This window comes from Gossypium arboreum, chromosome 13 (assembly GCF_025698485.1).
Source record: "Gossypium arboreum isolate Shixiya-1 chromosome 13, ASM2569848v2, whole genome shotgun sequence".
Taxonomy (NCBI): Eukaryota; Viridiplantae; Streptophyta; class Magnoliopsida; order Malvales; family Malvaceae; genus Gossypium; species Gossypium arboreum.
Window position 1 is genome coordinate 107,035,614 of NC_069082.1, and position 24,377 is coordinate 107,059,990.

The window sequence follows — 24,377 nt, forward strand, 5'->3', positions numbered from 1 at the left end:
TTTTTGATTCATTTGATTCACTACAAGATAGATGGCTTTTGGATCCCAAGTCTTGGTGTTTAGTTCACGGGGCTTTAATACCTTTGCTCCAAAACTTAGCTTTGAAACTTATTGGACAACCTTCTTCATCATCTTGTTGTGAGAGGAATTGGAGTACATATTTGTTTATCCATTCCATGAGGAGAAATAAGATTAATCCTCAATGTGCCGAAGATTTAGTATTTATGCGTACTAATCTTCAGTTACTTTCAAGAAAAACTCTTTATTATAAAGAATGAGAGAACAAGATGTGGGATATTGGAGGTGATGTATTTGACTCATTTGAAGGAGTTAGAATTCTTGGAGTTGGAATTCTTGGAGTTGCTAGCTTATCTCTTGATGAACCGGAAATGGAGATGGTAATTTTTGCCTATGAAGAAGAAGATATGGAAAATACTAATGCTAGGAATTGAACTAAAAAATTGTTCTCTTTTTGCTTCGTTTTGTACAAGCCTTCTTAAGGATATAGGTTGAACTTCAAATTTAGATTTGATATGACATGTTTTGTGTACTGAACTTGAAAAATGTATTACTATATTTTGTCATATTTTATATAAAAATAAGAGAGCTTAATGCAAAAGAATTGATTATATATTAATGAAAATATCAATATTTTCATTTACATTGAGTATTTTAACATAAAATATATATAAATAATAAAAATATTTTTTTATTGCCGTATCCTACAGTATTCGTATCCTCATTTTTTAAAAATTACCGTGTTGCCATATCTGTATCGTGTCGTACTCGTATTACGTGTCCGTATCCATATTTCATAGTATAAGACACACTCGACGAGAAGGCAAAAAGAGTTCCCACAATCTTGCTAAATTTAGTCTTAATGTTACTAATGATTTTTATTGGATTGAAGATTATCACCTCTTATCCACCAAGTCATTTTTAGCTGATGTTGTCAATAACTTTTAATGAAATGTTGATATTTACTCCCCACAAAAAATGTTAGACCAAACTACAGCAATAAAAGCAAACATTTTTGTTGGTATGCGAAATTACACGAACCAAAAAGGAAAAATAAATACCAATTTGATATTATGATTTAATCACTTAAATATGCTTGATTAATTAAATACCATTTTTCTATTACCAATTTTTTTATAAATACCAGCATTTTGTCTTGGATAATTCAATATACATTTAAGGAACTTTTCTTTTTGTTTTAGAAAAAAAAGTACTCAGATGCGAAGCTTAGATTATAATACCAAAGTAAAAATTGCATATATTTAAGTTTTGATTTGCATAGTAAAATCCTAAAATTATAAAAAAAATTAATTTTTATGAAGAATCGACAAAATTTAGGTTTAACATAATATTTTGTACTTGAATTTGACTCTCATTTTTTTCTAATTTAGTATTAAGCCTTTGTTTGTCCAATTCGATTTCCGAACTTAACACTTTTTTTGTAATTTGGTGCCTAAATTTTTTTGCCCAATTGATACCTAAACTTGTCAAATGTTACATAAATTACCCCAATAAATTATTAGTTTTAGTTTTTTTATGAGGGACATAAATAGCTAATGTATGTTGACATGTGGCAAATGATATAGAATTTAATGATAGAAATGATTACATTTATTTGGAGTTTCTTCTATTTCACTAAACAATATGTTCAAATTTTTATTTTTCATTAGGATTTTTTTTACAGTTAATGGAAGAAATGTTTCAAGAGTGACTGCATGCTTAAAGCATGGCTTGGCTTCATAAAGCCCTCAATTCCACAAAAATATCATCAATATCATAAGAAATCCATGTTAAAAAAGTGTTCTTTGAATTTATACTTAATGAATAAATATTGAAGAAGAATACAAAAGTTTTAAAGCCTCAAATAAAAGAAATTCATTATGTTAAATTCAACTAAAAGTAATTGAACACTTAAAATGTAAAAAAAAAAAAAAACCATGTCATTTGTCACATGTCGGTCATACATCGATTATTTTTGTTTCCCCATAAAAAGTAACTATTAGTATATTGGAGTAATTTGAATAACGTTGACAAGTTTCAGTATTAAATTTGGCCAAAGAAAACTTAGATACCAAATTAAGAAAAATATGTCAAATTTAGGTATCAAATTAAATAATAATAATAATAATAATAAAGTTGAGACACCAAATATTATATTAAGCCTAAAATTAACATATTAAAAGAAGGCTTAACCATTAACTCGTTTAGGCTAACATTAAAACAAGGAAAAGAAAAGAAATTAACATCTCTTCTTTTATTGGGATAACTTCTTTTATTTAAACAATGTAAAGAAAAGAAAATTGAATATCCTTACCTTCCCCTGAATTACTTAATTTTTATTTAAGGTTAATTCAACTTTTAGTTATTGAGCTTGACAATTAGATGCATTTCGGTACCTATATTTTTTTGTCCACTTTGGTACTTGAATTTGATAATTAGGTATATTTCAGTCTTTGAACTTGGCAAATATAAAAGTTTGATGACATGATACTCTAAGATTGTACCACATCTTCACCTAAAAATTAAAAATATTCTTAAAGTGTCACATAATCAAATGTTGATAAATTCTAAGTTTAAATATTAAAATAGACCTAGTTGTCAAGTTCAAATACTAAAGTGAACAAAAAAAAACTATAAGTTATATTAACCCTTTTATTTACCCAATTCGTGGGAAAAGTTAGGGAAAAGAAAGTGAGTTTTCTTTTAATACCCAATTCAAAACACTACCAATGTGGAAAAAATGAAAGGGATACTCAATCCCACTGCGATTAAGCTAGCAGAGAGGGAGGATGCTCTTGAGGCTATAGTATCGACCTTGAAGTAGATCGCGGAGCTTAAGAGGGAGCTCACAATTTACAAGGCTGCTTTGAGTAATGGGATGTTGAATTTGAGACTGAAGCAACAAGCAATGGATTTTCCTAAACCAATGAAGTTCAAGGGTGCAAGGTCCGCAAGGGAATTGGACAACTTTTTGTGAGAAATGGGGTAATACTTTCAAGCGATGAGCATCAAGGATGATGTTATTGGGGTAAATACTTCTTTAGTTTATTTTACTGATGTTGCTCTCTTGTGGTGACGTCATAGGTCCATAGATGAGAAATATGGTGCGAATGCGATTGGGACTTGAGAAGAGTTCCAAAGAAAGTTGAAGAAGTAGTTTTACCCACAGTATGTCGAGAAGGAAGCTCGGGCTAAGTTGCCTTGACTTACGCAACAAGGCACTACTCGGGAGTATGTTCGCGTGTTTAGTGAGCTAATGTTCTAAATCTCTTACTTGAATGAGAAATAAGCATTCTATTGGTTTGAAGATAGGTTGAAGCATTGGGCAAAACATGAATTGCGTCAGTAAGGTATCATCAAACTTATTATAGCCATGGCCAAGGCAAATTCCTTTGTTGAGCTTGGTCCAAGGAAAGACAAGTTCAAGTCTTCCAAGCCCAATGAGAAGGGCAATATGAGGGAGACCATAAGGAAGATAAAGGACATATCAATGGTGGCAGCAATAGTAGTAGCGATAGTGGCAATGGGGAACCACAAATTGGGAAACAGAGACCCAACAACCCAAAGGACAATAGGAGAAGGATAAAATACTTCCTTCATCGAGGACCACACATGGCGCGAAAGTGCTCGAAGAAATTAGTGTTTTCGACTATCAAGGAGAATGATAAGCCGGTGGAAGTGCCCATGAAGCTTGGTGTGATCATGAGTAGAGACAATGCCAAGATGGCTAATGAGAGCGAGAAGAAGCCAGTAAAGTGCTTCTCTTGTAGTGGTCCAGCTGAGAGGCTAGTAGAGCATCAAATCGATATGAGGCCGGTAGAGTCATCAATGGAGCTACCACCTCTGAGTAAGGTGGGTTGTGCATCAAACTTCGAGGAAAAAGTAGCGATGCAAACTAGACAGTCGAGACGAGTAAATGTGGCGAGTAAGGTACATTTCTAACACTTTGGTAGTGTTTTGAATTCTGACTTGTTGGCTTGGAAAGATCATAGGGGCTCTTTCAAAGTTCTTAAGCAAGGAGGCCAAGGGACTGTAGGTATATTAAATCCTAGTTGTAAAAATTAAGAGGATTCCAATCGAAGCAAGTCAAAGTGTGGGCAAGTGAGAGTCATGGCTTCTTGCCAATAAGATGTACCAAAGAATGTAACGGTTCGAGTTAAGAGGCGAAAGAAGTTGAGGTGAAAGTTTCAAGGGATAGGATAACTTGATAGTGAGCCTAGTCGGGAAAGAGCCAAGGCGTTGAGAGATTTTCGAAGTGAATTAAGTTAGTGTCATTCCGAAGGCACAACGAGGGCATTGTAAGAATGGGTGGGGGAAAATGTCATGGGCCAAGGTGCAACGCCCGTAACCGTCACACAAGATGCATCCCATGGAGGTCTATCAATTAGATAGGGATCATTTAACCCACGAGAACTGACCCTATTCGAAAATTGATGGAGAGGCCTGGGTGGCCCAATGATGCAAATATGAGAATTTAGGCTACCTTGGTAATAGGGAAACTAATCTTAGAATATTGAGAGGAATTATATCTGATAAGATTAGATTTAATTTGATTATGTAATCTTGTAAATCCTTTGATTTTAGGGATAGGCTTAATCTCATCTGTCGATGTAATTTGATCTATACCAGTAGTTTGAGGGGAGCTAAACTATAAATAAAGAGTTTCTCCCTCACTTGTAAACTATCCATTCATCCATTGTATCTTGAATTCTTAAGAGTAATAGAATTTTTTGAGAGCATTTACTCAAACACCTCTCATGATTCTGTCTTTTGAGCCTTCTTTTGATTTGTGTTGCTTCCGCTATATAAACTGGTGCCTTAGAGGAATTCTTTATGAATACTTAATTGTTTGGTGGTTAGGCTGACTTAGGCGTGTTTGAAACGAAAGGATCACCTAAGGCTGCACAGATTTCGAGGGTAAAGTTCTAGCCCCGTGACACTAGTATTGGTTTGAGGGCTCGGGTTACTTAGTGCTTGTTAAAAACATTTTATTTACCATTCCTCTAAAGGTAAAGACTAATGCAATAAATCTCACAATTCCACTACGAAAAACATAACAAGCTTCTCTTCTAAGCATTGGGTTGTAAATGAACAGATCAATTTTTGTTCATTTATGTTCATGTATTAAACTAAATAAATGAATATGAATAAGAATTTGAGGCTCGTTTATTAAGCAACCAAACACAAACAAAGCTTGCTCAATTCATTTATATTCATGAACAAACTCGTTTAATTTCATTTAATAAATCTTTTCAAGCTTGTTTATTATTCCATTAGCATATATTAATAAATTTATTATTGTTTGTATGCTTATTTTTTTATTTATAATATAATTATTTATACTTATATTTGACTATTTTATATCTAAAAATAATATATATTCATGTTTTTATTCTTTGTTAGTTATTCATGAACATTGTTCCCGAACATGTTCATCTAATTTTTACGAACATGTTTATTTAACTTAAACAAACAAACTTGAACACAAATGATTTTAAATAAGCAAACATGAACAAATATTTTAAAATTCTTAATGAACACAAACCGAACATGAACAAGCTTAAAAATAAACAAACGAACATGAACAAAGGTTTGTTCGTTCAAGCTTGATTCATTTACTGCCCTACGACTAAACACAATACACTAAGATTTGAAAGTAAAAAGCATATATCCTCCTTATAAATTACACCTAAAAGGATTGTTATCTCAATTCTCAAAATATCTAATACATGCATGTATGGGGTGAAATTTATTAAATTTCATTCACCAAAGCTGCCAATTTTCAAGTTTGAGAAATCAGCAGACTCGCGACAACTTTTTAGATGGGATCCAAGCATTTCTCGGTTGAGATGTCTTCATGGCATTTGAATATCTATCCCTTAGCTTCGAAACACACTTTGAATCTTTCGATTTTGAGTTCATGAGCTAAAGTTATGGCCATTTTAATGAAGATTGTGTGAGCAAAATTCCTAGATGGGATTATGATGGGAATTACGAGTTTCGAGCTTTTAATTCGAGTTTAAATCATATTGGGTTCAGGTCTTAGGCTTAATTCTTATTATATATGAGCTCAATATTGTATTTATCAGCTCTTATTATTTTATTATTTTATTATTCTGAATTTTTATAATTATTAAGTATTTTAAGTTATTTAAGAGTTTTATGTCGATAAGAAAGCTTAATTTAAAACTACTTTTTGTTTAGGCTAATTAGAGTTCTAATATACTTAAGAGTTTTTTTTTAATTTTATTTAGCTAGCCTAGTTGTACCCAATTCAATCAATTCATTATTATTCAACTTCTCTTTTGAGTTTTCTTTTCAAGAATTTCTCTTGAGTTTTTTTAGAAGAGTTTTAACAATCTTTTTAAATTGTGGGGATCATCTTCAAACTTTTTTTGGCCAAGGTTTCTATCTTTGAGGGGAAATTAGAGCCACTTGAAGGGGGTTGTGAAATCTTCGTGTTTTCAAGGCTTCTTAAAACTTCTACATATCACGTTCTATTTTTTCCATCTATTTTTTTTATTTTCTTCTTTATTATTCCAATATTTGATTTATTGTTCTATTTATTATCTTAGTTATTTATTTTATTTTATTTGGATTTGATTGTGTTTTAGGTTGTGTCAAAATCTAAGTTTCTTTCCGAACGTCTAGAGCCCTAAGTCAAGTCTGTGACTTGAACAAACTTTACAATCTACTTCCGCATTCATCTGCACTCTTCCATATCAATTTGACAAAATTCTCAAAATTTATTTTGCAAATATATATAAAGAAAACATATAATAACACTAAAATTAAGAACCAGAGATGCAAAAATACCCAATTTCAGAGTGTTGATAGAAAGGTCAGAGTAAGGCTTCTTCTTGGAGTTGTAGAGTTGAGAAGTTAACAGGTTGAAGAAGAAAAAGAAGAAGAACAAAAACAAAAAGCAACAACCATGTTTCCTTTAAGATGAAATTGCAAATGATTTAGGTTTTTGAAAACTATTTTGAAAAACCTAAAGCAGATTCATTTAGGTATTTTTCCCCTAGTTTAGAGAAGAGAGAAAAATAATGAATGCAGAATGGAGGTGGGGTTAGATGCATGATGAACATGTGTTTGAGGATCAAATTGATTGAATTTGTAAATGTAAAGAGTTAAATTTGTTAAATTATTTAAAATTTAACATCTAGGGGTGTTCAAACTTCAGTTAAAACTGAATTAACCGACCGAACCGATTTAATTCAGTTAATCGGTAGACTAACAGATCTAGTTCAGTCAGAAGCCGGTTAAAGGTTTTTTGAAATTTCGATTAATGGTTAATTTAGTTAATCACCCGATTCGAACTGAATTAACCGAACTTAATAAATAATATTATATATATTATATGTATTAGGCTATTACTAGTTCGGTTAATTTAATCAAATGAACATTATAAATTTATTTATTTTATATGTTTTATACTTGATTAAACCAAAAAAAAATATAAATTTCGGTTCAGTTAATTTTTTTTTTAATTTTAGTTCGATTAACCATTTAAACACCTCTAATCACATTAACACTTTTGTTAACAATTTACGGGTGATCAAAACAAAATAAAAATAAATCAGTAACAAAATTAGAAGTTTTTATAGTTGAAAACAAATAATTATAATTTACCCTTAAATAAAATAAATACACATCATTTTCTCTCGTTTAACCATGCTTTCTTTTGCTTTGATTTGATTTCTTTTATTTTCCTAGGAAAAATATAATTCGAACTTTAAAAATAAATTTTACAAATTTCTATTTCGTTTCTGATAATAATTTTCAGAGCGTATTGAGCTACGCTGACCTACCGCGCGGCATTACTGCTGTTACCGGGGTGCCTTCGAAAATAATAAAAAGGAAAAAAAAGAATCTAAAAATGAAGAAAATATAATTTCAGACATTTAATTCAGCAGTGAGTGTACGGCATAGTTAAAATTTTGTGAATTAGGGTTAGTAGCAGTGGCCAAATGGCCAACCAGTTTTACGGTTACTCATCCCCATCACCTTCCGCCTCCACTCTCCACCGTTATCTGGACTCCGACGCCGCGTCTCAGTCTCAGTCTCATTTGCTTCAACAACTCCACCCCTCCGCTGCTGCCGCTGCCGCTGCTGCCGCCTCACTCATCAAACGCCCCTCTCAAGGTGACCAAACTACTGCTGCTTTTATTTCCGGATTGCTTACACAAATCTGATTCTCAGTTTAATTTCTTTCTTTCTTTCTTATTAATTGTGTTTGAATGTTTTTCTTGTTATGAAGCTACAATCTTAGATGCCGTAGTTCGTTAAGAATATTGATGGGAAGGGTGATCTTTAGCGGTAACCTTTACTTGTATTTTGAACTTTAGATTAGCTCTTTTTCTGTCTACTAAATGATTTTGATGCCGTTATAATCATACCAACTACTCAACTATGATCCCTGCATATTTTTGTCGTTCCTCACTGAAGGGAGCAATGATGACATGATTATTGAGCTTATTCCTATACTAACATTTCTACTTTTCACTCTAATATGGTGTTTAATCTAATGCAATCTGGGAAGGGAACCCACGGGCTTTTGGCCTGAATCAGCTTGTTCAAAATATTGACTCCACTTTATATATGTATTTTTTGTACAATTATTTCAAGTCATCTAGATCCGTATTTAACTGTTAACAACGTTAGGTATCTCCCAGTACCTCTAATTAATTCTAGAGTTTAGTAATATTTTCAAATTAAAAGTTTAAAGTATTTGTAATTAACACTGTTATTTGGTATATAATTGCCAAACTATTATATCTTCTTTATATAAAAGCATTTTTTTTATGTTAAACTTATATTATTAACGTATATATTTCCTCTTTTTGTTGTATATAACTACTATGTACTATAGTTCTCTACCATCAGAATGTTTTGGATGCCCAAAACACACTTGGGCAGATTGAAGCTTGGTATTCTGCTAGCTCTTTAGTCAAGCGACCTAGATTGGAGAGTGCAAGCAATTTACCTATATATCCTCAAAGGCCAGGAGAAAAGGATTGTGCTCATTATATGCTCACAAGAACCTGTAAGTTTGGAGATAGCTGCAAGTTTGACCATCCTATTTGGGTTCCTGAGGGTGGAATCCCATATTGGAAAGAGGTGACCTTTATTGCCATCTTTTACACCAATGATAATGAATCTTACTGGAGTTTACCTATAGAAATTACTTTTCTTTGGGTACAATATAAACATTACTATTTGAATGAAATTTTATTTTCAACTTTTATATATTACACATTTTTATATTAATAAGAAAAGTATTATCATATAAATGTTACTTATCGCCTTTAAAGTATATGATTGCTGCTATTATGCATGGATAAGCATATTTATGAGGCTTGTCTGATTATGTATTTAGTTTTACCAGTATTTAAAAGATTTTGTACTACTATAGCATTATGCTTGCATGTTTTATAAAATTCAATCAGTATACTAAACTATATCTAGTAACCAAGTAATGGAGAAATGGTCCCTTTTTCAAGACTGGTTCCAAAAATTCATCCTCACTTTGAATTTTGCATTCTTGTTATTATTGTAATTGAATAATTATTAATATTATTTATATATAGACTTAATATCATAATTATCTGATTTCTTGTTCTTTCTTTGGAACTCCCAATACGTTAAACAATCTTCAGGCCTAGATGTATGCTTTTGTTAGATAATGGCCTGGTTTTGTAAGATACAAATTCAATGCTTATGTATGTATCTTCAAAATAGTTGTTTAGAAACTTCATCTAATATAATATTTTGAATAGAAAAGAAATTGGGAGTTCCATTGTTTATTTAAAGTTTACAAAATTGAAAGTAAATCTAAATTTTCATCCTTCTATTGCTATGAGACTAATGGGATTCACCCTCTTCTGGAGTCAAAAGATAGACACAACTATCCAAGAGTATTTTCTTTTTCTCTCTCTCAAACTTTGCAAGAATGAGAGTGGAAGAAAGCAAGTTACCTTTTGCAGCTCTTCTTGGGCATAAATATAGGAGTTGGAGATTTTGGGGGGGAACTACTAATAAGACCAACCTAGAATGATGGAATGCAGAAAGTGGGCTTCTGGTCCTGCCTCAAGAATTTCTGGCAGCTACTTTAAGGAAGCTGAGACATTGTCTGACCTCAGCCCTAGAAAAAACTGTGATAAAAAGGGGCAACCTCCCATCTCACTGATTGGTGCATGTCAATGCATTTCTAGGAATGCCTCTATGGCTGTCAGTCTCTCCTGCTAGGCAGGTTCAATGTAGTGGAGGAACTAGGGAGAGGTTGATACACCCTAGGATTAATAACATGCTTTCTCTGCTGCTTGTCTAAGTTTGATTGGCTCTTTTGGAGTAGCTTGTGGTTCTAAATTCCTGAGCAGATCCCATTAATATATACTTTTGTACTTATTAATTTGTTTTTTTTTACTATGTGCATATCTAATAATAGGGATCATCGAGTTGTTATTTTAGTTCAACTTGCATGCCTGTCTGGACAAGCAGTATGTGGTTGTTCCAATTAAAGATGCACTGTTATTTGTTGGTCTAACCTTTTTTTTTTTTTCTCTCATGTGGACACATCAATGAGCTTATTACTCATGTTTGTTTTCTATGTTAGAAATTCTATCCTGGTATTGCCAAAAAGGCAAGTTAGTGTACATTATTGTGATACAGTTTGATTTCCTTCTTTTTTCTCTTTAGGTTCCACCTGTTCCAGCTGGTGAATCCCTCCCTGAGAGACCAGGAGAGCCAGATTGTCCTGTAAGAAGTGATTTTTATAATTTTATGCTTTTGAGTATTTAATGGGTTGAACTTTAGTTCTTAAAATATCCCATTCTATTGCCTGATTGGTTTTGCAGTATTTTTTGAAAACTCAAAGATGCAAGTTTGGTTCAAAGTGCAAGTTCAATCATCCAAAAGATAAACTGGATGCTCCTGTATGTTCCATTCATCCAGGGTTCCTTACTTTGCAGTTATTTTCATTTCTGTCCCTTTATGACAATGTCATGATTCTTTTCTCAGGGTGATTCTGAGAATTTAACGGTATCTGGGTTACCAGAAAGGCCCTCTGAACCCCCTTGTGCTGTAAGATATTTACCTCATATGGTTTTTGCTTCTTGTCCCTTGTACCAATTATGATTTTAAATTTTCCATCCTTGATTTTATAACTTTTGCAGTTCTACATGAAGACCGGAACATGTAAATTTGGTTCAACCTGCAAATTTAACCACCCAAAAGATATCCAAATACAGTTATCCCTACAAAACAATGTCAACTGTGAGCAGAGTGATATAGCCATGAAGATTGGGGGAATATCTGGAGATATTAAGCCGGCACTATATCATAATTCCAAAGGACTTCCAGTAAGACCGGTAATGTGTAGATCTGGCATGCATTCATTTTTCCCTTTTAGTAAATAGTAGATGCATCAGTGATGTAGAATAAGTAGGGAAAAGAAATTAAATATAGAACAGAAATTTCAGAAATAGACTGAAACAAATCTAGAGTAATAGAGGAAATTTTGGCAGAAACAGAACTATGGAGAAAACAGAATACAATCAACAAGGGAAGAAAATCACAATGACTCAAATATTCTTCATCTGAAACCTAATTGAAACAAAACCTAATTGAAACAAAAATAACATATGTATTATAAGTAAACTAAAAACCATAATAAAATGCTAAGTACCATGTATATCCCAAATTAGAAATAACACTAATAAAATATGTCTTAAATAGTGAATGTCATTCTCTCCCGAATTAAAAAACTTGACTGTGGAAAGTTAGAATGTAAATACTGTCTGCTTTAGAAAATCCATAAAAAGAGCAAAACAAATGGAATGTTGATAGTTGTCAAGGCAAGAAGCAGCAAGCACATCAAGAATCCCTGCCAATGGACAATTTTTTTTAGGAATACTAGCAGATAAAACAATTGGTTAGAAGCATCCTAATAATTGGAACTGTCTTGCGGAAGATTAAAATCAAGAGGTTTGTGGTTTTGATTTCGAGGCAGGGAAATGAACTCTATCAGGAAATTTATGTTCAAACATAGGATCAGCCCTACCAAAACAAACTTCAAATCACAATTTACCAATATATTTTTGATAAATAACACTCTAAAGGGACTTCACTTGTACGCTCAGTGGGTAGACCATCTTTGTTGATGATCTCATTCCTGTTACGATCTCTAAGCAGCCTCTAACATCCAAATCATCTCTTATCATATTAGTTTGGTGGGCTATACTATCCTTTCCAAGATCAAGTTTATTCTTAGGTATTCAATAGGATCTAGTAGTTGTACATTTCTATCTAAAGGTTCCTCAAAGTCTTGGTCTGCAATATTCGTTGTGGTCTTCCTGACATACAAAGCTCTATGGTCTTGACAATGAACTTGAGAACACTAAATTGAAGAACCACTGCAATCCCTTTTAACCAGCAGTTGGATTAAATGAAGAAAATTCCATATTCATTGTACTGCTATTATTTTTGAGTTTTGAGAATAAAAACTCGTCCAGATTGGCCACACCTGTCAAACTGAAATGAAGTCCAATGTTGGGAAACAGTCCTAGTAATTTCTCTGCAACTAAAGCCCTATGATAAGCTTCATTACTAAATTTAGATTAGGTAACTGTACAGCCCTAATCTCCTCTTTAAAGGTTCATTTACATAACTGGTTGAAGCTGTGGTGGTTTTTTTGGATGATGGGAAAACTGTAGATCTAGCTTCAAAGTTATGCTTTTTTATATGATTCAGTAACCTGCTAGGTAACCTGAAGTTTTTGGCTGGTGGTAGATTAAACTTTAATTTATGAATTATGAGTGCAGAAATTTAAGATTTAGGCTAGAAAGTCTTTAAGTTGTTAAAGCTCAATCTCAAAATCCATTTGGCTTAATTCTGGTTCAATGGCTTACAATTTCATTGGTTCATCTATTTCTTGATCCATTTTGACGGTTCCATATATGTTGTCAGATCAATAAGCCAGATGGTTCAAGGAGAGTGTGGCTGGTCTGGTCCTTGATATGAGACTGGTTTATAAAAGAATAGTTTGTGTTGATTTTTCTGTTATAAATTTCAATTTATTCTCTATTTTGATGTTTGCTTAAATTCATTTTATGTCAAATTTCTTTTGATGAGATATGAAATTGAAGAAACACAAAATAGATGTTGAAGGATGTTTCAAGCTTTAGAATGTTTATCCATACATATATTTAGGAAAAAAGCACTTAATCAACATTACAGTTGTTTGCTTTGTCCATTTATTCACTTTCGTGGTAGTTAGGTACTGTATTTCCTATGAACTTAAGTACATGGTTTATGAAGAGCTCATAGATAACTTATGCTTGCTTTTGACAGGATGAAGTAGATTGCCCATTCTACCTGAAAACTGGCAGGTATATATTAGCCCTATGGCAAATTGTTTTAAAATCTAATAACAATAGAGTATTATCCGAACTTCTAACTTTTCTAACTTATCTTTTCAATTTTAGTTGCAAGTATGGTTCTACTTGCCGGTACAATCATCCTGATAGGAATGGTATGTTAACTTCAATGTTTGTGATATTGAATATATAATTAATTTAAGTTTCCAAATGTCATGTTCAGTATTTGTGCCTCACATTATTTGAGCTTTTGTGCAGCATTCATTCCTCCTGTAGCACTAGGCCATTCCCTTATAGCATCTGCCAGTAATCTGAACATTGGAGTTGTTAATCCAGCTTCTTCTCTATATCAAACAATTGACCCCAGATTAAGTCAGACAACTCTACTTGCTCAGCAAACAATGCCAACGGTAATGAGAGATTTAATGTTTCATGATAGCCATTCCCCGGGGCTCTTCCTTTCTCCCTCTTATTATTGGTGGCAAGGGCCCCCAACCACTTATTGGCCATTTTTTTGTGAGAGGCCCATCCTGCTCCAGAAACTTTTTCCTCATAAAATTATGTTCAATATGAAGATGATTCCTTGACAAATTTGTTTAATTTTTATCTTTGAAATCTTTTTTCATTTAAAACAGTAAAAGGAATTATCCTTTTTTTTCTTTTTCCTATTTTTCTTCTTTCTTTTTTCTTCTCTATTATTCCTGCATTTAGTTCTCTGAGTCCTAAATCAGCCTTATTAGATTTCAGTTTGGCTTGCCATGATTAGATTCAGTCATGGCTAGCTAGATTGGCATTAGTATGATCCAGATATGGTTCTCCATTCTAAGGCTATACAATTTAAACAAGGTTGGGTGGCTAGAAAAAGGGTGAAGTGTTTCTTGTTTTAATCTTAATTTGAAATTAAGCATAGTTATTCGATTTGAATTAGAGAGTTTAGTTCTATTACCTTTTTTCGATATGTCGGAGGGGTGGGTCTATATATATAGCAAGGAGTTGTTTGAAGCTGTCTTTCAGCAGAGGATACTTGCTTTTACCATTGGGTCAAATGCTGAAGTTAATTATTGTTAAATAACAAAGATGCCAAGTTTAACAGATTTTTTTCCAAATATTTCAAATATAAAAAAAAAATGAAAAATAAACTAGTAAATATTTTATTAATAATAATTTTTGGTAATATTTTCTTGAGGGTCAGGTCATTTTCCCACTACATTGTCACTGGTTTGCAGGTGTTCCCATGAAATAATGGGGCCATTGCTAATTCCAATCTTACTGCAGTTCTGCCTGATTTTGCAATCTCAGTGTAATACCAATTGGAACTGGGTCACAGTCTCATCCAAGGGCTACTATTTGTTAATGTCACTCATATGCTACATTCTTTTGTTCAAGTTCATAGAGTTGCATTTTCTCTCTCTCTAGTTTCACTCAGTCTTCTGTGGTTTCAAGTTCCTAACCTTTTTGTGTTAGGCTGCTTTTAGATACAATTTTCCAAAATCTAGAGTAATCTTTAGCTTCAACCTTTCCTTCTTGGTTTGCCAAAATGTCTACTGTAGAATAACAATAACTTTCTCTTTGGAGATATTTTGCTTGATGATTCTGAATTTTTATTGTTTGCTTAAGTGCTGATGCATTTTGTTTGTTTACATATTGCAGTTGGTAGGGACTCAAACTGTGTATCCTCAGAGACCTGGACAGACTGAATGTGATGTGCGCATTAATCCATTATGTTTTTAAATTTCTAGCTGTAATATGTCTGTCTTTTAATTATTATTTTGAATATCTTGTTGTCACCCAGTATTCTAATGACCATCAAGATAGTTCTCATACAATTGATCTTGGATTAGAGCTGCAGAATTCTTTCATGCTATAAAGCATCCAAATTACCTTCGAAAAACTTTTGGCTTACTTTGTAATGTTACCTGCATCATAGGAATCAATATGCTTATTGATGACTTTTTCCCCATTTAATTCTTTACATTGCAGTACTATATGAAGACCGGGGAATGTAAGTTTGGAGATAGATGCAAGTTCCATCACCCCATTGATCGGTTAACAACCAACGAAGCTTCTCAGCAAGCTATTAAGCTCACTCTTGCTGGATTACCTAGAAGAGAGGTGATTTTTCTTTTTCCCTAATGGTTTTGGTACTTGGTTATGATACTTGTGCCTTTCTTTCTCTGTTTGTTGGATTTCCATCCGTCTAGGATTTGTCTTCAAGCATAAAGATTATAGTTTTAGATAGTAATTTTCTTTTCGTCAATGCTATTGAGATAATCATGGGATACATTGACAGGGATCTGTTCATTGTCCGTACTACATGAAAACTGGAACATGCAAGTATGGTGCAACATGCAAATTTGATCACCCGCCCCCTGGGGAGGTCATGTCTGTGACTGGAGTACAAGGAACATCCACAACAATGTCGGGATGAGGAACATGATATGAAAACTCAGCTATGGGAAGCTACTTTGTGATGACGATTTAGACGGGTTTATAGGGCTTTCTGTATCAAGGTCTGTTAGCATGATGCCTAGAGTGGATGGGCAATATGAATGTACCTAGAGTGGACCATGTGAATTTAATGTATTTGTCAATTAATTTTTGAGAACACAATGCCATGGTAGTATTTGAATTGTTGCTTGCAGTTGTATTGTTGTTTGGACTAATAGATATTCGGTAATTTTATGTTCCCGTTTGAAATTGAAGTATTGGATTGGAAGATTGAGTTATTCATCATCCACATGATGTTGGCTCATCTCCGTCGTGTAGAAATCTTTTAGGGTTTTCTGGCATCTTAATAATTTTGAATTTCCATTTAGATATATTTCAGGATCAGTTGAATTTTCAGATTTTCTTATGATCGGATATGGTTTGGTCCCTTAATCAACCTTAGAAGACTAGATTAAGTTGCTGCTAGACGGTTCGATAGTATTGGATTGGTAATGTGTCAACATTATGTGAAGATTGACACTGCAGTGCACTTGATCCTTAATCCAACTTCAACTTTGGTTAGGTGATATCCTGATTTTGGGGTTACAAATTTGATGTAAACTTTGCTTACATATGTTTTCTTATACTAGGGTTCTGGTCGATTTCATCAAATGAAAGTAAAATCTCTTATCTTAGGGTTACTTTGCTGAAAGGTTTGATTTCTATGTAATGTTTGGGAACTTAAATTTGAAATTTTGGATTTCATTTGCTATATATGGTAAGAATAAAATATGAATAAATTAATTAGATTTCAATATATATATTTGGAAAGTAAAAAGAAAAAAAAAACATGAATTTGTTGAAAATAATTACTATATGGACATGCTATAGGCCTATGAATTTGTTGGTTATTCAAGTTTTAAAATTTTATATTTTAGTCACTAACGTTATTGAACTTTAATACTTTGGTTACTCGTCCATTAAATCATTAACAAAATATTGGCTTGTTCTTTTTTCTATTGACATAATAACAAATTTTAGCTCTCCAATGTTTATAAATTTTTTCAATTAGGTCCTAATTCTAAACAATTCAACAAATCTAACCCTCAACTTTATACAATCTATTAATTTAGTCTTGATTCTTAAAAAACTTTTAAATATCAGTTTTTAAAAATTCTTTTTTGATAACAAATACATACAAAATTACAAAAAAGAATTTATAAATAAATATATATTTTCTCAACATTTATTTATGAAAATAATAATTTTATAATAAAACAATTTAAGAAACAATTTAAGGGAAAAACCATTAAAAAGACTCGAGCAAATTCAACTTTTCTCCTTTTTTTTTTTTGCGTTGATGACCACCGTGTTTAGTTTGAGATAAAAAATACAACTTGAAATCAAAAAAATATGAAGAATCAATGTCTTTAGATTATTGCATAGTATGAGTTTTATCAAAAAATATTATAAATACGTGTTTTAAGATCCTTTTAAAATTTAAGCTTGAATTTATAAAATATATATATACATTATAAACACTGTTTTAAAATCCGAACTCAAATTTAAACTCTCAATCACTACCTTAATGAACTTGATACACCAAAAGATTTTAAAAGTCGTCATATTTTTAAGAAGTCAAGCGTACAAAGAACATTGTTGATGACGACCCACCGTGTGGCAATTGTCACCATAAAAATTCGGTGGTCTTTTTTGCAGCCATTAGCATCTTCAAGATTTTGTTACTTTGAAGAATGCTAAGGTTGATAAAATAGAACACATAAATTTGGCATCCATGTATAATCTTTCTCATTATGCACGTTAAATTGCCAGCATTTGCATTACACAGATGCTTTATGCTAAATCTCAAAAAATTAAGAGGTTGTTCTTAAACCATTGGCTCAATATAATAAGTTTAAATCATGCATTGGCTGAAAAGAGTAAATACAGACCTCCAACGAAAAGAAGAAACTTCTAACAAGCTAGGTGCAAAATCTGTTTGCAAAAATTATGACACCTGCCATTGTTGCTGCCTGGCAATATTTAGAATAAATATATTTCAAAGGATGGGGATTAAGAGACTCATGCAGTGAGCTTCTCCAATTCCTCCACGGCATATTTCAAAGCATGAAGCATCATTTTCTTCACCTGTTTCACATAAAGGGTGTAATATCAAAACACCGTTCGCCCGTTTGTAGATGGATAACATGCACATACTAAGCTTCATTTTTGGTATATATATATATGAGAACTATTTTTCTTGGTTTTGAGCATTACTTTGTCATGCGTCTTTTTTTACATTCATTAAGCATTGATGCTGTGACACTGAAGGAAAAGTAATATTTCATAATACTTGTTCAGAGCATGAATATGAAGGGAATAACATGCATGCATTAGAAAAGTTAAAACCAGGAGGCCAATGATCTTCAAAGTTGAAACATGATGTATAAGAAAGTTCCATGAAGTGCACGATATAATTCAACAAAATAATGTTATGAAATAATTTACCTCTAGCTTGTCCTCTTTAGACCTATGCTCATGTGGAAGAACTCGAAACTCCTCGGTCAAACGGATGCATTCACGAATATTTTCAGGAGACACAAAGTCAAGAGCAACTTTTGTACATGACTGCAAAGGGGCAAAATATACATAATCAGAATAATAATAACAATATTATGCAAGGATGCAATCAAACTGAAACTCCTATGAAGTGTATAATACATTAGCACACAAAACAATGCACTACAAATCTGAAAGTAAATACAAAACTTATTGGTCAACCAAGCTTGCATGGAAGGATATCAGTTCTAACTTGAAACCATATTGTATACACCCAACATTATATACTCTCATCTGAGGCCAACTAACATAGAAAATTGCATTCATCTCTATCAACAAAAAGTCACTACTCTGAAATGCAATTTCAGATCAAAGTTAGGTTATTGTCAACTTTGTATTAAAAGGTATCTCCAAGAATTTACATGCCTTGAGATTTCTCACTTGATGAGGACAACCAGCAGGTATAAAGATCGCTTCTCCAAGTTTTTGTATAATGGTCCAAGGCTCGACTCCTGCAAAGAAGCATATAAATTTTCTATGACAGAAAGGGAAATACTCAAGGCAACCGAGCAACACCCAATAAAGTGCTAACCAAACTCCTCCTTGAGCTTTCTCTTATGGTGCATGTTCAGGTAGAAAGTTTGATCATGAATCGGGTGCACAACCTGTCACATAAATTCATTTTCATTCTAGTTCGTACTATCATATATTACAAACAAAATTCTTAAAGATAAGATCAGATAGTAGGTCTATCAGGCTAAAAAGGGAATGATCTTTTGCTTACCAGTCTTAAAATGCAAGGAAAAACTGTTTATGATTCAACTTTAGGATTTAATTAAATTTATAATCAATCATTCCAGAAAAACAATTGTAATACATTTAATAGAAATGACCGGTACATGGCAATCCAAGTGTTTACCATGGGACACTACAAACACGCCAATGTGCAGAAGCATATAATTGTGAAAGGGTAGCTACCTGATCCACTGGAGAGCAATAAACATGCCTGAATTCTCTATGATGCTTCCTAAGGTATTCCTCAAGTTTGGGAACATCTTGCCTACGAAAAATATCCCAAAGAGCCCCACCTCCAGATGCTTCATTTGTTAAGCACGCATCTATAGCTGTATCTGTTGAACCAGAAGAGAAACAAAATAAGCAAATGTTAGTTTTCATAGGCATTATTGAGAAAGGAGAAATGAAAGAGATAGATCACTGTATCCAGATTTATAGAGCAGTCCAACTCAATGAAAATGATGAAAAGAGAAATCAAAACTCAAGCAGGTATAATTGTATCGAAATGCATATTTCAGAAAGAAGAATCACCAGAATGAGTCTTATATATTTTCCCATTACTTTCACCCACTTCTAATTCCTCTTCATTTTGAACCAACAATGATGTTTGACAAGATTTCACCTTCTTCTTTCTAGTTCTACTTTTTCTCTTTGGCGACTTCACAACTTTAACCATGACATCAGCATCAACTTGCCCTTTCATCAGCAAACAAGAATCTTCGTCCCAGCCATTAGGAGAATGCATATTTGAAAATGAGGTATCACTGGTATGAGCCTCTTTAATTCTCCCGTTGCTTTCTTTATCCAATTTAGAATTCTCTTCATTTTGAAATTCTAAAGTTTTCATCAGCAATTTAGTTGTTGAATCTGAACATTGACATGGATTCACTTCCTTCTTGCTAGTTATACTTTTCATCTTCGAATGCTTCGCAACTTTTGGCCAAAAGTCCATACCTACTTGCTCTTCCAAAGGCAAATTGGAGCCCTTGTAATTGCCATATAACTCCATTTGATCTTGTCTTACATGCCTCATTTTCAAAATTTCTATGTCAGCAAGCTGGTCAGAGGTATGAATCACTTCAGCTGAGTGCACCAAAACATTCACCTGAGTTGTACAAAAGCAACCACATTGTTATGTATTCATATAAGAAGAATGCTTTAATTTTCAGCAGAGACGATAGGAGCAAGTATAATAGAAAATTCAATCCAAGTAATTGCCTCTCTCTGCAGGATTCATACCTAAGCCTTCAAAGTTGAGAGTTTCAAGTTCTAGCCCATGGGCTGTCCCCTATAGGATTCATTGTTGCATTAGTTTAATTTAAAATGAAGCTGCTAGCTAAAGGCTCATATTCTTTCACATATGAGCAATTCAAACTCAGATATTGCAACATATACCGAAAACTGTTAACAAAATCCTAAATGTAGTTAAAGACTAGGATAGAAAGCTTGATGATTCCAAAAATATGACATAAGCCACCAAATCTCCAATAAAAGCATTTCTCTAACGAACCACTTAGCAAGATATTGCAATATATACTAAATTTTCATACCGCGTCCGACATGTCAAAATGAAGCTTGGTCACTGAGTCTCCACGCCCAAGCTCTTCAACAAACCCATAAGCTATATATGTTTTTGGACCAAGGTCTGGCCTCAAACTGTTTGCAGGCAATTTTGCTGCCATGTTGAGGATGCCTGAGAAAGGATTCGTGTATTCCAAAAATGGCAAGGAACTGACAAATTCTGCACAATGGCGTGGTAAGAGCTCCTCAAAATGATTTGATGGGGGCCAATCTTTTAGTTTCAGAATCTGAGGCCAAGAGTTACTATGTACACAACCCTCTAAATATCCCATGAAAAATTTATGAATGTTTAGTTCAACCTGCATTTTAAAATGTAATTAATATCAATTGACAGAAACATAATGATACTCATTTAGATCACGTATATTTGATGATGATCATTAAAGCAAATAGCAAATCGAAACAACTTACCTCGCACAAGTCAAGACAATCAATTGCTTTCACATTAACGTTTGAAGAACCTTTCTTACTTGATATATCACGGAATGCACGCCACAGTACCATTGGCTCCCAACTTAAGCCAGAGGTTAATTCATGAACATTCCTAACAATCACTGGCTCTCCCTTAATCCAATGCCACTGAAAATGCTCTAGATCCCCCTGTTGTAAATCTTTGGCCAAAGGAGAATACAAGCGTTCGTTACTACTGTGTTCCTGTATTGCCTCATTCACAACACCAATCTCATTATCAAATAGACAAGAACAATGTCCTGTTAAGGTTCCAAGCCCATTGTCAAGTTTATGCAACTTAACCAATCTTTCAGCTTTGATTTTCAACATAGAAACCCAATTGGCTGGCAACATGCATTTCAATTCCAAGCACTTGTGTCCACAACCACCCAGTTTCTCCACTGGGCAGGGGATGTCACCATTTCCCTTTACTTGCCACTCAGATGGTAGCTTGACATGTTTCCTAGAGCTTGTCTTGTTCTTTTCCTTATCTAATGATAAAGGTTCCCCTCCATGTAAGTAAGCTCTCCCTCTGTCAAGATATCTTTGGACCATTTTATCTCCACTTCGCAAGCATTTACCCCGAATTTCCCAACAACAAGTGAGGCAAAGCTCATATGAACATTTTGGGCAGACTCTGTGGAGATCAACTATTGATGTTTTGCAATTATTGCTGCCATAAAATGAAACAGATAATACAAAGCTAATTTCAACAAAGACCAAAAATAATTCCAACATTCTTCTTATTATATTAAGAATGAAACCCACCAATACAAACGTTCGTAATCACTAGGAACAGGCCGAAGTAGTTCCATCTCTGATGACCTTAATCCTGCCGCAACATTCATCATTTGATATTAACAATATTTTTGAATTATTGGTGTCTTTGATTCAACTCAAATAATCAGTTAACCCCAACATTTCATACCTTGGATCTTGGCTTCTAGCTCTATTTCCTTCATTTGCTCCTCATTAAATTGTTTCAGGAAAGGATACAACAAGGAGATTAGATACTTGAAGTGTTTAATTCTTTCTTCTTTATTCAATGGCAGTCCAGAGTTTTTGACATCCTATTAGAATGTGTAAGAACCCACTGGTAGTCATTAAAATAAAAATCACAAAATAGAAGCAAGAGTGCATTTGACATATTAGACTTGTGTGACTCAATCCTGTTAGATCCAGCCTGAAAAGTTCTATGTGCAGAAGTTGTATTCGTATAGGACTATGCAAGAGTTCATTTGACATGTCAGACTTGTGTGACTCAATCCTGTTTGATCCAGTCTGAAAAGTTCAATGTGCACAAGTTGTATTCGTATAGAACTATACTTCTTCTATTAGACGGGTTGTTTATCCCTTAAAAACTGAACATAGCCGCAAATCTGTTGTATTGTTGTTTTTCAATATTATCGTTTTGCACATAAAATCTGCATATTTTTTATTTTTCTTCTTTATTACTTTGCAATCATTTCTACTGTTATTATAGACTTATTCCATGCATTTATTTAATAATAAAATATTAAGATTTTCCATTTAATCATTTCAGGTTGATTCTATAGCTTGAAAGAAACATAATTAAATAGCAAACTACGAATATTAACCTTCATGAGTTGGTCCGAACGCAAACATGATTTACAGTTGCAAATTTTACGGCAAAATGGGCAGGACCCAGCTATGGCTTTCTCTGGAAACCGCGGGTACCTATATTCGAATCTCTTCATTAGTGACAATAAACACTGAATTAAGACATTTTTTTTGTTGGCCATTAAAACGTTGCTTTAAAAAATAAAAAATAAAAATAAAAAAGATGAAGATTTGAGTACCATTTTTTTATGCATGAATCACAGTAGCGTTTACGTTGACACTTGCGGCAGAACTGCACTCGGCTTTTGAGCTGATGGCACTGATGGCAATAACCACCACCCTACTTTCCAAATGAAAACAATGCCTTTAATCGGAAGGAAAAAAAGAAGAGAGAAACCTTTAATTTCAAAGCCAAACGGGCAAGCTCACCGCAACTTCCTTTTTTTCTGCTGAGGAGACATTGCCAGTCCTTGAAAATGACTCGCTTTTGGCACCGTTTCCATCTTTCTTCCCCTGAGTTGTTCACATTAAAAAAGTCATCATTTCAAAACAAAGCTCTTTAAAAACAAAACAGAACAAGTAAAACACACCTTGGATTTGGGGCCATTCTCTTGTTTCTCCGCTGCAAACTTGGCATTCCTAGTCCTCCGTGACCAAGGCTCAACTCCTCCGCCATTCCCATAGTCCTTGTCCAAAACAGAAATACCCTTTTCTTCTTCCACTCGTTCATTTTGATTAGTCCTCTTCCTCTTCTTCTTATGTGGCCTGGTTTTCGCAGGGTTTTGCTTGCAACGGTTCTTTTGGTGGAGAAAATGAAATTCGCAGTATGATTCACCGTGGATCCTCCAGCGGCTACAACGCCATTTACGTCCGTTTCTTGCACACTGAAGCTCTTCCGGAGGTGCTATAAAAGGTACCATTTCGCCGTTCCAGAACGACTCTTCTCCCACAACCTCCCCTTCTTTCATGCCTTTGATTTTGTTCAGTGTTCGTCAAATGAAAGTAACAGAGTAACAGTGAAAAACTGTCTCTTCAGTTTCCTCCTCAGTCTGCACCTTAGTTGATATAAATGTACGAGCGGGGTTTTGTTCTTTTTAAAGGATGTGCGATATGACGTATGCTGGTTTAGCTTGGGAGCTAAGAAACAAAATTTAGCTTTTGGTTTTATTTCAATAAAGGTGAATTCGAAAACAACTTACCTGAATGGATTTTTTGAAAATTTAACGTTTTCTAATGTTGAAATGATCTGCAATAAGTTGTATTTTTAATTGTTTTACATCATTTTAAATAAATAAATAAATTTATAATGGTAAGCATTATAATATTACTCAAATTTCTAATTCTACTACACTTAAAAATTATTTATTTACAATGTAAGAATTTGTTTAAAAATAATGTACAATAAATAATAAAATTAATTAATACTAGCACATGTAATTAGGGGTGATGTCGAAAATTCTTTTAGGGAACGATAGTAAAATATATTTTAATAGTTTATATCTTTATAATTTTAAAGAATTAAATCAAAATTTTATCATACTTAGGGGTTTGAAGTATAATTTTATTTTTATTAATTTAATTCTTTTT

General features: G+C 33.3%; 2 protein-coding genes across 2 annotated transcripts; one reads left to right on the top strand and one right to left on the bottom strand.

The window, feature by feature from the left end:
* The first annotated feature begins 7,775 nt into the window (after window positions 1-7,775).
* Window positions 7,776-16,166, top strand: LOC108464034 (zinc finger CCCH domain-containing protein 37). Its single transcript, XM_017764100.2, has 12 exons — window positions 7,776-8,166; window positions 8,894-9,141; window positions 10,720-10,779; window positions 10,878-10,955; window positions 11,041-11,103; window positions 11,196-11,390; window positions 13,372-13,409; window positions 13,506-13,552; window positions 13,656-13,807; window positions 15,048-15,101; window positions 15,378-15,509; window positions 15,688-16,166. The coding sequence occupies exons 1-12, from the start codon at window positions 7,992-7,994 to the stop codon at window positions 15,823-15,825; spliced, it is 1,380 nt and encodes a 459-aa protein (XP_017619589.1). The 5' UTR covers window positions 7,776-7,991; the 3' UTR covers window positions 15,826-16,166.
* Window positions 16,167-17,706: 1,540 nt separating this feature from the next.
* Window positions 17,707-23,944, bottom strand: LOC108464033 (lysine-specific demethylase JMJ26-like). Its single transcript, XM_017764099.2, has 14 exons — window positions 23,381-23,944; window positions 23,220-23,303; window positions 23,030-23,130; window positions 22,808-22,907; window positions 22,138-22,279; window positions 21,978-22,041; window positions 21,171-21,882; window positions 20,729-21,058; window positions 19,710-20,283; window positions 19,362-19,513; window positions 18,976-19,048; window positions 18,810-18,895; window positions 18,333-18,452; window positions 17,707-17,972 (listed from the first exon to the last, which is right to left on the bottom strand). Exons 1-14 carry the CDS (start codon window positions 23,756-23,758, stop codon window positions 17,907-17,909), a joined length of 2,982 nt encoding a protein of 993 aa, XP_017619588.1. The 5' UTR covers window positions 23,759-23,944; the 3' UTR covers window positions 17,707-17,906.
* Between the last annotated feature and the right edge of the window lie 433 nt (window positions 23,945-24,377).

Excerpts from the sequence above, each read along its gene's own strand:
- LOC108464034 (XM_017764100.2), top strand. The coding sequence starts at position 7,992 with ATGGCCAACCAGTTTTACGGTTACTCATCCCCATCACCTTCCGCCTCC. Across the intron at positions 10,956-11,040 it reads AAGATAAACTGGATGCTCCT|GGTGATTCTGAGAATTTAAC; the intron begins GTATGTTCCATT and ends TTCTTTTCTCAG. Across the intron at positions 13,808-15,047 it reads CTCAGCAAACAATGCCAACG|TTGGTAGGGACTCAAACTGT; the intron begins GTAATGAGAGAT and ends TACATATTGCAG.
- LOC108464033 (XM_017764099.2), bottom strand. The coding sequence starts at position 23,758 with ATGAAAGAAGGGGAGGTTGTGGGAGAAGAGTCGTTCTGGAACGGCGAA. Across the intron at positions 22,280-22,807 it reads GTTCGGACCAACTCATGAAG|GATGTCAAAAACTCTGGACT; the intron begins GTTAATATTCGT and ends ACATTCTAATAG. Across the intron at positions 19,049-19,361 it reads ATTGCTCTCCAGTGGATCAG|GTTGTGCACCCGATTCATGA; the intron begins GTAGCTACCCTT and ends TTTATGTGACAG.